This window comes from Nannobrachium achirus (assembly GCF_963921795.1).
Source record: "Nannobrachium achirus genome assembly, chromosome: 11".
Classification (NCBI taxonomy): domain Eukaryota; kingdom Metazoa; phylum Chordata; class Actinopteri; order Myctophiformes; family Myctophidae; genus Nannobrachium; species Nannobrachium achirus.
In genome coordinates this window covers 8,579,828-8,592,875 of record NC_137820.1, presented here as the reverse complement: position 1 = coordinate 8,592,875, position 13,048 = coordinate 8,579,828, and the positions used below count along the sequence as shown (strand labels likewise).

General features: G+C 44.8%; 1 protein-coding gene across 1 annotated transcript; it reads right to left on the bottom strand.

The window, feature by feature from the left end:
* Positions 1 to 2,492: 2,492 nt before the first annotated feature.
* Positions 2,493 to 9,921, bottom strand: LOC308294105 (arg8-vasotocin receptor-like; the record flags this gene model as incomplete). The annotated part of the gene is made up of 4 exons (XM_080736829.1): positions 2,493 to 2,803; positions 3,996 to 4,377; positions 5,812 to 6,015; positions 9,466 to 9,921. The coding sequence occupies 4 exons, from the start codon at positions 9,919 to 9,921 to the stop codon at positions 2,493 to 2,495; spliced, it is 1,353 nt and encodes a 450-aa protein (XP_080592955.1).
* Between the last annotated feature and the right edge of the window lie 3,127 nt (positions 9,922 to 13,048).

Below are 13,048 nucleotides of genomic sequence, written 5' to 3'. Positions count from 1 at the left end.
ACTTATAGAATCGGGTCAAAATTCTAATTTTCACGATTTTTCAAAAATAGCAGATCTACAAGCTCGCAGCGCGGCACTCGGTGCCGCGCTGTGAGCTTGTATATCTGCTATTTTTTTTATATTTAAAGCATAAAATATTGCGTCATAATGTGTTCAGGCCTAAATGGGTTAAACATCTGCATTACTTAATACAATTATTCTACATTCTCTAATTGTGTAGACCGTCTACACAATTAGAGAATGTAGAATAATTGTTATTTTGATCAACGTTTGCCTGTTATCTCTCCTATGGTACCAACATCAATACAGTTTGGAATTGTAGTCAAAATCGGAATCCAACGAAAACAAACGATTCTACATTTTGGGTCTGAGAGGCTGAATCTCATCAAATGGTGGCCCGTGGCTCAAAGGCTGAATAAAATAATGGACCTTGTTATGAAAAGGGTTGAGAACCATCAGGCTTTTAAGATTAGGCAAGCTCACAATGATGTGTCGTGAGCTTGTAGATCGTCTATTTACTCCATCACACAACTAAGTTAACAAATATAACTATAGCTTTAGAGTTAGGTTTAGAAATGCCAAAATAATTGCTGTCCTGAAATATTCACGTACACACAAGTAGCCTAATACAGTAATACAGTATAGAAATACAGTCGCTGTCGGGAAGAAACCACGTATCTCTATATTTCAACTATTAATGTTTTTGTTTAGTTTTTTTAATGCCCTACTTTGTCATTCAAGAGTGTCTGGAACACACACACGCACGCACGCATGCGCACGCACGCACGCACAAACACACACACGCACGCACAAACGCACGCACGCACGCACGCACGCACGCACGCACGCACACACACACACACACACACACACACACACACACACACACAACACACACACACGTCCCATGCTTGCTGATTTATGGGGAATTTAGCACGTCTTTCAAATTGGGGGCAAGGTTTAGAGAGTGATTTCAGCAATAGGAACTCTGTTTTTGGATATTAATCACGTCTTCAAACCATCTAGTCTCAGGCCCCATTCAGACTGCAGTCAAATCCAGCCTAAATCTGGTTTATTTCTCAAAACTGGCCACACTGCATTTCCAAGTGACCAGATCGGATCTGTGTGTTCAGACTGATTTTAACAACTTCAACCCAAACCCGCCCTGCGTGGACATATCTGCTTTGGTTTCCGTGGTAACGACGTAGGCGTCATGACTTTTCTCTCTTTATGTGTGTTCTTAAAACTTTTGCTTTGATATGTGACTTGGCTCGATAGATCAGGTTACTGCGTTCAGACTGAGACGCATCTTTAGAAATCAGATTTGAATCAGATCTGAAACCACCTCTGGATGTGGCTCAAGTGACATTTGTAAACATCTGATTCCATGTGACCTAAATGTCTGCATTTAGAATCATTTATACCAATCGGATTCCAATCTGGATGTGGCACAGATCTGATTTGACTGCCAGTTTAAATGGTGCCTTGGTGAAACGGACCTGAGTTCCAACTGTAGTTGTGCCGCTTATTTCAGTCTACACCAAATCTCTTTGCCAAAAACAGCTATACTACTAAGCTCACAATGAGTCGCGTTATTCAAATTATGTCTCGCCCATCAGCAGCAACTGCTTTTACAAAAGTAACATTTAGATAACATATAGTGACATTTTGTAAAAACAAATGAAGAAAATATATGCAAACAACATTATTATGTTTCTGTGGCACTACAGTACCGTACTACAGTACTGAACCACACTATAATTCCTCATAAAACAACGTTCAGTGTTCACAAATACTGTCCTTAAATCATGTGGGCCGCAGTTAATCTGCATCGGGACGTGTACAACTATGTGTGTGTGTGTGTGCGTGCGCGCGTGCGTGCGTGCGTGCGTGCGTGCGCGTGTGTGTGCGTGTGTGTGTGTGTGTGTGTGTGCGTGCGCACATTACTATTTCACCTGCCCCGACAACATTTCTTGACCTGCCCTGGCCTGTCGAAGTGGGTTACGGGTCGGCGACCAGCACATCACTAGTGTGTGTGTGTGTGTGTGTGTGTGTGTGTGTGTGTGTGTGTGTGTGGGTGTGTGTGTGTGTGTGTGTGTGTGTGTGCGTGCGTGCGTGTGTGCGTGTGCGCGTGCGCACGCACACTCGCAATGCATGCCTGCACACATCTGAGTCCCAGAGCCTTGTATTGGAGAGCGTCTCGCCACTCCCGTTCACTTCATGGGGCCACGTCTTCTACATACACATCTATTGGTGAATAGTGACGAGAAGCGCTGAACCGGAGGTTTACAGAATGCTACATTGGAGTCTATGAGGGAAAAGCGACATTCCGAGTTACGTGAACCACGTGACTGTTTCTGACCCCGCATTGGCAGAACTCTCTATACAAGGCTCTGCTGAGTCCCTTTCAGTAGTGTCCATGGTACCATGGCGGTGCCTTCAACTCCTTCCTCAGATACAACAGTATATTCCCGTTTCCAAACCAACAGTCTTCACTCGGCCTGTATTATGGAGGGAATGGAGGACTTGTGGGGGGAGTGGTTGTCCAGCTCTCTCCAGGTTCCCGAGGAGCAGGTGGGGCTGCGGTTGGCGGTCATCCTAGTCAGCAGGGTGGTCCTCCGCAGGCTGCTGTCCGAGTCCTCCTTCTTGAAGTCCTGGCTGAGCAGGCGGCGGCAGCAGCACTGGAAGCCTCGGCTGAAGTCCTGCAGGAGGTGTCCGCTGAAGATCATGTAGATCCAGGGGTTGCAGCAGCTGTTGAGGCTGGCGAGGAGCGCAGACAGGGTGACCGCTGTGTTCTCTGAGTCTGAGAGGAGAGAGAGGGGGAAACATCATCAATTATTATTATTGACTGTCTGGTTTGGTCACACAACATCCCAGGACAAGACTCAGCTAGAGAGGGTGGTACGCCGAGCATCAAAGATCATAGGACGTAGCCTCCCCTCACTCTCATCACTCTTCTCCACAAGAATAATTAGGAAGGCTAATAAAATCATAGCAGACAACTCTCATCCCGCTCACTACCTCTTCAATCTCCTCCCATCAGGCAGGAGATACAGAAGCATTATAAGCAAAACATCTCGCTTCAGAGACAGCACCTACCCCTTAGCTATTAGACACCTGAACTTGCACTGACTCGTTATGCACTTATGTGGTAATATACTGCTTGTGTATATAGCACTTTAAACTGCTGCTGGGGATTGTTTCCTGTTGTTTACTCTTGTGTGTTTATGGATGTCCGTATATGTGCACTGTCCTTGTTTTTGTTTTTTGTTTCATGTTGAGAGTGAACCAAGACAAATTCCTATCAACTTGTTGACATGGCAATACAGTTATTGAATCTTGAATCTATAGGGCTGTCACGAGTTATGACATTTTACATGACGATTAATTGTCACTCAAATAATTGCCATTAACGATTTAATTGTGTTTTTTGTCGCTGACAATTACATTTCTGTTTGGCTTTTAGGCTTTGAAGTTGCACATGGTAGATATGACACATAACCTGAATATACAAAGAAATCACTGACATATTTGACAACTTTATACTTTAAAAAGAACATTTATAGTGGAAATAGACAATTTCGTCGTCGTCGGGTGGAAACCTTGTATGTTCAAAACCGTTTGTTTTGTATTTATCATTTTACAAATGATTTAAACTAGTGAAAACAGCCGATCTACAAGCACACAACGCCTCGCACCGCGAGGCGTTGTGTGCTTGTAGATCTGCTGTTTTCACTACTTTTGTGCGACGGCCTTGTATGATGAAACAGAGCTTTGCTTTGCAAAAAAATCTACACATTTGAAACTTGGAGATACGAGGTTTCTGCCCGACAATGACGATTTACTTTGTTGGCCGCCCAGCCCCCAAAATGGAACGAAGGCAGACATTTTATTACATTTTTTCTTCCTAATGGCCGGCCTGGACCTGCGTCCCTGCGTCCCTGCGTTTCGGTGTACCGTCTTCGTGTACATGGGTCTAGCTCTTAACCACTCACCGTCCCACTGGAAGTTCTCGTCCCACACCGACCACATCTGCACGATGAAGAAGGGCGCCCAGCACACGATGTACGCCAGAACGATCACGAACGTCATCTTCACCGTCCTGAGCTTGGCCCTGGATATCGTGGTGACGCTGCTGACCGAGTTCTTCCCGATCACTCCGTTCTTTGCGGCGGCGGCGGCTGCGGCTCCTCCCGCCCCGGCGGCCGCCGGCGTTTTCCTGGTCTTGTACTTGATGTTCTTCCAGATGCAGTGGCAGATGAAGCCGTAGCACAGCATCAGCACGGCCACGGGGACCAGGAAGATGCCCACGGTGATCCAGGTGATGTAGGCCTTCAGCCCCCATGGCGCCACGAAGTGGCCCCAGCAGTCGTAGACCTGGGAGGAGGAGGGGTGGGCGATATGGTGATAAATATTCTTGAGACGATACAATGTCTCCACGATATGCCTTTTTTCAGAGATATCGTATACATCAGGGTTCCCCAATTAGTTTTCCCCAGGGGCCGAATTATGTCTAGGGTACCAAGCCGAGGGCCACAACATTGCAGGGGGGCGACGGTGGCGTTCCCGCTACTCCAGTGACAGTTCAGATATCGTCGTTGTTGGGTGAAAATCTTGTATGTCCAAAACCGTTCGTTTTGCATTTATCATTTTAAAAATGATTTAAACTAGTGAAAACAGCCGATCTACAAGCACACAACGCCTCGCACCACGAGGTGTTGTGTGCTTGTAGATCTGCTGTTTACACTACTTTTGTGCGACGGCCTTGTATGATGAAGCAGAGCCTATACTTTGCGAAAGAACGTACACATTTTGAGATCCACGTTTTCCACCCGACAATGACGATATACTAATGTTGTTGCTGCTCTTATACCACCATTATTACTGGGGTTGGTGGGGGCCAGACAGTAGCTCCCCGTGGGCCGCAAATGGCCCGCGGGCCGCCTATTGGGGAACCCTGGTATATCATGATACACTGAGGGAGCCTTATAAAAAATATATTTTCGGTTGCGTGATACCACACTGAACTAAGCATAATCAAGTCAATACTGGAGAGGTGTACTTTTAAGGGTCAAATTTAGACCTCCCAAAAGGAACCCAGAGAGTCCCTGGACCCCACATTGAGGACCACTGGTCTAAATGGTCTGTTACTTCTTTTTCTATTAGTTTGTTTTACCTTGTAGGTGCTTGTACTGTTAACACTAATAGTGCCTCTTAATCTGAAGGTTGCTTGGTGCCTCGGTGCCACGCCGTTTCCTCCATAGGCCGCCGCTATTATTTTGAAGGGCTGGAAGGGGGTTGTTTTTGTTTTTTTGGATTATCACTTGACGGCAACGATTACGTCATCTAGTCACATGACAGTGTGGGTCCAGAAGAGAATCATGGCTGCGCCCATCCCGAGGCCACAGTGTGCAGAGTGGAGACCCCTCTTTGTATACAAATGTCTGTTATGAGTTAATGAAGACTCTTTATGGGCCTCTCAATGGATTTACTATGGAGGAGCTTCACTTCGCGTGCACGCCCGACGTGCGTTTTAAACAAATCGCGGACATTACCGATGCGGGCGGGAGCGGACCGACGTACTGTAAGTAATTATACCTTTACTGTACAGTAAGATTGACAGTCCTCACCGTCAACGGCGCCATGGTATTAACCCTTTCAATGACGGTGAGCGCCGTCAACAGCAGCAGAACAGTTAAGTAACTTGAAAAATAACCAACATGAAAAAGAATCGTGATAAAATCGTGAATCGTGATATAGCTTGGAAAAATATGGTGATATTGTATTTTTCTATATATCGCCCAGCCCTACCTGGGAGCCTTGCTTGACCTCGCTGAGGGAGAAGATGAAGTACTGTGGCGTGCTGAGAGCCAGGCTGCACAGCCAGGTGGAGATGATCATGAGGTAGGAGCGTCTGGTGGACTGCTGCAGGGTCTTCAGAGGGTGGCAGATGGCCATGTAGCGGTCCAGCGTCATCATCACCATCATGTAGGTGGAGGCGAACATCCCCATCACCTGCAGGGGGCGCGTGGAGGAAGACAGTGTTGTTTCTTTTGTACTTATACTTAAAGAAGCACTCATCTTCGTATAATTGGTCCTCACTAAGGATGGCAATACACTACAAGATAATCGGGGGCATTGAAATCTGGTAGCATCACACACTACAGAATAATCAGTTAAGATTCTCTGACCAGATAATCTAAACATGCACACGCAACGACACGATTAAAAAAACCAGGGGCACCGCGGTGAAGATTCTCACGTGCGGAAGCAGAAGAAGTAAACATTGGGACAACAAACGTGTTTTAAAAGTCTGTTGGACATCATCCAGACCAGTGGTAACATTAGGTCGAACACCCTTTGGTCCAACCACCAAAACCTAACCTTAACCCTAACCCTAACCTCAGTAAAACTATGCCTAAACCTAACCCTAACCCTAACCTCAGTAAAACTATGCCTAAACCTAACCCTAACCCTAACCTCAGTAACCGCGACGCGGCGCTGGTGATTAGCTAACCTGGCAACAAGGGTGATTATCTAACCTGTCGACGCTGTTCGACCCAACGGGAGTTCGACCTATGGGGCAGTCCCCCATCCAGTGCCTCCTGTGTGTGTGTGTGTGTGTGTGTGTGCGCGCGTGTGCGTGTGCGTGTGCGTGTGTGTGTGTGTGTTTGTGTTTGTGTGTGAGAGAGAGAGACAGAGAGAGAGAGAGATCGAGGAGGCGGTCGGACCAGCGGGCTGTCTCCAACAACAGTCCCTGTCCCTTGCATCCGAACAGTGGGGTCAGCAGCTGTCTTTCTCTCCGTAGTTCCATATCAGTAGCGATCCAGATAAATATCACACATTTTTTTAAATAGTCGGTGGCTCTGACCGCCCTGCGAGCAACTCGGCAGGGTTAAGATTGGATCTTTGAACCCTCACACTAGACGATATTTATGCCCAAGGATCGCCCCCGATCTAGACGAAGCCCCCCCGATACTCGGGAGGGTCGTTAAATGCCCCGATTATCGGGTTGTCTACTCACTCTGTGTCTCATTGGTGGGCTATTGTGGGCTATTGCCGGTTCAGAAATCTGCCTACCGGTGACATCATCGGTAGGCAGGTTTGATCATTTCAAACAGGTCAAATTCACCCTAGGTGCAACTGTAAAATTAGGCGATCTACAAGCTCACAAGGCGTGGCGTTGTAACGTGTTGTGAGCATGCAGATCGGCTATTTTTGGTGAACATGTTAATGTAAGAGGAATGTGTTCTGTTTGCTCATGCATTACAACATTTATATAAAAATAAAAGGTTTTGAGTTTTACAAAACACAGGATAAGATGTTAATTTCCTTTGTGCAGGCACATGCGTGAGAGTGTGTGTGTGTGTGTGTGTCATCTTGGTGGTGAATGATAGATGCAAGGGAGGGGTGGGGGGGGGGGTTAGGTTTTAGTCTAGGACGCATCATCAGTAGTGTTCCTCCGGGTCTTAGGGTGTTTCGGCCATTATACACTATACACCCTCTCCGGAGGCGGCCAGTTCAGGTTGATCAGTCCCTGAACTTGCGTCATTTCCAATTAGTCATGAGAGTATCGTTCATCTTATGGATGGCAGACCTCTCCTCATGGGACTGTACAAGGCAGGGGCGTCCTTTTCCCTGAGTCAAGCCTATAGGCTGACCGCATACCTCCTGGCTCCAGTTTAGGCATTTAGCAGAAGCTCGATGCCCAAACTGGAAGCTCCCAATCCAAAGCGACCCACAACAAGCAATAAGCAATACAATAAGCAATAGGCAATACAACAAGCAATAAGCAATACAATAGGCAATAAGCAATGCAACAATCAATGTGATTAGTCATGAGGGCTGCGTTTATCTTATGGATAGCTATCACTCCTCATGGGACTCAATCAGCATCAATACATCAACTGCATAGAGATATCAATCCAGAACAAAGAACAACTCTTATATACCTATAAGAACGCTATCTAGCTTACTTTGGGGCCCAGCAGGGGTCTTTCCTCCTCATAAAAAGCCACTGGCTGCTTCTTTCGGCTGCCTCCGATGCAGCTTTGATGGCTGACCGCTGGCTTTGGCCTCTAAAAATCTTGTTTGAAATGACCAACCTGTCTAGTAGGTAGGTTTCTGAACTGTCTACAGCCCTCCTCTGAGACACAGAGTGAGTGAGTAGGAGTCGGACTACACATCTTATAATGAGCATTAGGAATTTAGGACCAATAATATGAAGATAGGCTTAGGTTGAAAATAGGCGAAGTGGTCCTTTAAGTAGTTATAAGTAGCAATAGAATATACTATGTATGTAGAAATACTCTGTTATAAGTTATGTGAGATTTTACTTGAGTAAGAGTATAAAAGTATAATTTAAAGTAAAAGTAAAACTCCTCATGCAGAACGTCCCATTTTTTCAATGTCTGTATCTTGGGATCCACTTTGGAATGGATCCAAAGTGGATCTTCACATTTGGGCAAGATTTTAGTCCAATTTTCTATTTTTAAAAATAAAAATATGTAATAAGGTTTAATTGGTTAATGTATGTTTTTTTTTAATAATAATAGGCTATACATCTAAAAAGTAACTAGCCTAGTCTAACTAAATAGTAGGCTACAATATTTTGCACGCATCGGTATTAAAAATAACAAAAGTGCTTAATCATACTAATCAATTTAGTCGATTAGAAATCCCAATTAAAAGGTTAATTGTCATATTGATTCATTGATAGGCTATAAGAAATACAATAAATACAAATACCGGTACATTAAAAAGAATTGATTGTGAGGTCGATGTAAATGTGGGTTTTTATAGGCCTATAAGTAGGCTAGTTTAGTCCCTGTCAGGCACGTGCACACATAGACATCAAAGGGGGCTTGAGGCCCTGCCCTTTTATCTGTCTGTAAAAAGTGCCCTCTCCAGACCATGAATGCAGTTTTTTACTGTAGTGAAAGAAATGAAAATTCCCTCTTCCCATTCATGGAGCATTCAAGAGAATTGCTTTGTCCAAACTCTCCTGAACTCGAATGGAGCATCTTATGTTGAAAGAATTGTCCTCTCTGTGTATAAATCCATGCCGTTACGCCACATCTCCGGTATTCACTTGCTTATGCTTAGTTCAGTGTCGACAAGCACTGAAAATAGCCGACCTCCAAGCTTGGAGGTCTGCTATTTTTGATATTTCCACCAGGCCCTTTTAGAAATGTCAGCCCCTGCCTCTCTAACATTCTCTGCGCGTCCCTGTTAATTGCCCCACGCAGTCCTACCAGAGGCGTCAATTGGGTATGTCAAGCTATGGCAGCTGCCATACCTTAGCTACAGGGAGAAATAATAAAATGTACTTTTCATCGTGCCTGTTGCTAAGGTATGGCAACATGACTAGTGTCTTGCACGCGCGCAAGACACCAGTCATGTTGCCATACCTTAGCTTAGCTGAACTGACGCCACTGAGTCCTATACCGATGCATCGCAGCCTACCTGCAGGTGCTTGACTATCCTGCAGAGGAAGTCCGGTCCGTAGAAGCGGTAGGTGACCTCCCAGCAGAGCTGGGGCAGCACCTGGAAGAAGGCCACCACCAGGTCGGCCAGGCTGAGGTGTCTGATGAACAGGTGCATGCGGGACGCCTTCTTCTTGGTGCGCCGCATGGCCAGCAGCACCGCCACGTTCCCCACCACGGCCGCCACCAGGCTCACCGACAGCACGGTGATCTCCAGCCGCGCCACCTCCTCGTTCCGGCCGAACGGATCATCCGTCGCGTTGTTGTGGGCTGCGTGGACGGTGGAATTATCCGCGTACTCCGGAGCTGGAGGATAATAAGTCCCTGTCGTGGTCGTCATCATCCTCATCATCACCATCGGGTCGTCGGTGGGACCGAGCATCGCCGACTGGTTTGGTCCGTTTAGGAGCAGCGCCTGGTTAGGAGGGCTGTGCATGATGATGGCGCCGCAATCCCGATCCCTTTGCGCGCTCCAAGGCGCGGTGTGAACCACACCGTGTGGTGCGGAGTGTTTCTCTCTCTGTGAGTGTGTGTGTATGTGTGTGTACTGTGTAGTAGTGACACTGACTGATGTGCACAGCGGGAGACCCAACTCTCCTCTGGCTCCTGAAGGCTGTCGCAGCCTTTTAAAGTCGACTCAGATTTCACGGAGCGTGTGCGTAAACTGCGTAATGTGGACACAGCCGGAGCCAGCCCTCTGTACGCAAAACACAGCCTCAACCCCCCACCCCACCATGGCATGATGACTGACTGACTGCACACCGTCAGAGTGAGTTCCCAGTTACCACCCCCACGTGACACAACATGTTAAACTGTCTAGTTAGAACGAGGGGTTCTCAAAGTGGGGTTCGGGGATCCCCAGGGCGTTGATGGGTTAATAATGGCATCATCAATATCAGTAGGTTATTTGAAAATAGCAGATCTACAAGCTCAAAATGACTCATAATGCACACATTGTGAGTTTGTAGATCGGCTATTTTCAAAAATAAATTGTGAAATCGGGACCTAGTAAAATAAGTTGATAGCCTATACTGAAAGTATATTTTGATACAAATACATACATTTGTACCTTTATTCTACATTATAAAAATCTGAATAATTTTTATTGCCAGGTGTGGAGAAGTGTTTTTCTCTTCTTTTTTTTCTTTTCAGGAAGATAACAGAATATATATATATATATATATATATATATATATATATATATATACTAGGTCCTTACCCGTCCTCCTTACCCGTTACCCTTTGAAATAGTTAATATAAAAAATAAAATAAAAAATAGATAGGCTAAAATGTCATGCATTGTTTCACCAATCAAGAGTTCAATCAAGGGTTAGGGTTAATCAATTATCTGCTCTTCCCCTTCTTCTCTTCAACCTCCCTCTTCTTCCCCATCTCTTCCTTGGTGTGCCCCTTCTTGGGAGGAGGAGATGCTCTTGAAGTTTAATATTTTTCCATCACCGGATACATCATCATCTCCCCTTTCTTGGAAGCAGGAGATGCTCCTGGACTTTAGTTTTTCACCATCTTTATAGTTTGCTTAGAGCCATGTGTGTTTGCATAACCTCCAGTATGTGTGAGGTGATTTCATTCATATCCTCCAGTGGACTAATGCTGAACACCACCACAGACCAGATGTCCTGGGGGTCCCCTCCTCTACTTCTTCCTTTCCTCCTCCTCTTCTTCTCTTCCCTCCTCTTTTCCCTCCTCTGACATCACTAATGACATCACTGATGAAATCACTGGTTTTCTAACTATTATATGACATCACTGATTACATCACTGATGACATCACTGATGACATTACTGGGTTTCTAACTATTATGACATCATTGATGACATCACTGATGACATCATTGGGTTATAACCATTATATGACATCATTCATGACATCACTGATGGTATCACTGGTTTTCCATCTATTATATGACATCACTGATGACATCACCGATGACATCACTGATGACATCATCAATGACATCACTGGATGACATTTCCTTGTGGGGACTGCCCCATAGGTCGAACTCCTGTTGGGTCGAACAGCGTCGGCAGGTTAGATAAACACCCGCAAGCGTCGGCAGGTTAGATAATCACCCGCGTCACGGTTACTGAGGTCAGGTTTAGGGTTAGGCATAGTTTTACTGAGGTTAGGATTAGGGTTTGGGTTAGTTTGGTGGTTGATCCAAAGGGTGTTCAACCTAATGACATGTTACCTTCCTCGTTTATAGTATGACATCACTAATGACATCACTGGGTTTCTAACTATTATATGACATCATTGGTGACATCTTATATTATATGATATCACTATCATCGATGACATCACTGATGACATCATTGATCACATCACTGACTGTAAACTATTTCTGTCATTATATGACATTACTGATGACATTACTGATGACATCACTGATGACATCACTGGGTTTCTAACTATTATATGACATCATTGATGACAATACTGATGACATCATTGGGTTATAACCATTAGTGACATCATCGATGACATCACTGATGACATCACTGGTTTTCTAACTATTATATGACATCACTGATGACATCACTGGGTTTAACTATTATATGACATTACTGATGACATCACTGATGACATCACTGGGTTTCTAACTAATATATGACATCATTGATGACAACACTGATGACATCATTGGGTTATAACCATTAGTGACATCATCGATGACATCACTGATGACATCATTGGTTTTCTAACTATATGACATCACTGATGACATCACTGGGTTTCCAACTATTATATGACATCATTAATGACATCACTGATGACATCATTGGGAACCATTATATGACATCATCGATGACATCACTGCCCCATAGGTCGAACTCCCGTTGGGTTGAACGGGGTCGGCAGGTTAGATAAACACCCGCGAGCGCCGGCAGGTTAGATAATCACCCGCGTCACGGTTACTGAGGTCAGGTTTAGGGTTAGGGTTAGAGTTAGGCATAGTTTTACTGAGGTTAGGATTAGTGTTTGGGTTAGAGTTTGGTGGTCGATCCAAAGGGTATTCGACCTAATAACATGTTACCTTCCTCGTTTATAGTATGACATCACTAAAGATATCACTGGGTTTCTAACTATTATATGACATCATTGATGACATCACTGATGACATCACTGGATATTATATGACATCACTATCATCGATGACATCACTGATGACATCATTGGCTTATAACCATTATTGACATCATTGATGACATCACTGATGACATCACTGGTTTTCTAACTATTATATGACATCATTGATGACATCACTGGGTTTCTAACTATTATATGACATCATTGATGACATCACTGATGACATCATTGGGTTTATAACCATTATATGACATCATCGATGACATCACTGATGGCATCACTGGTTTTCCATCTATTATATGACATCACTGATGACATCACTGTTGACATCACTGATGACATCACTGGGTTTCTAACTATTATATGACGATGGCATTACTGATGACATCACTGATGACATCACTGGATATTATATGACATCACTGATGACATCATCGATGACATCACTGATGAC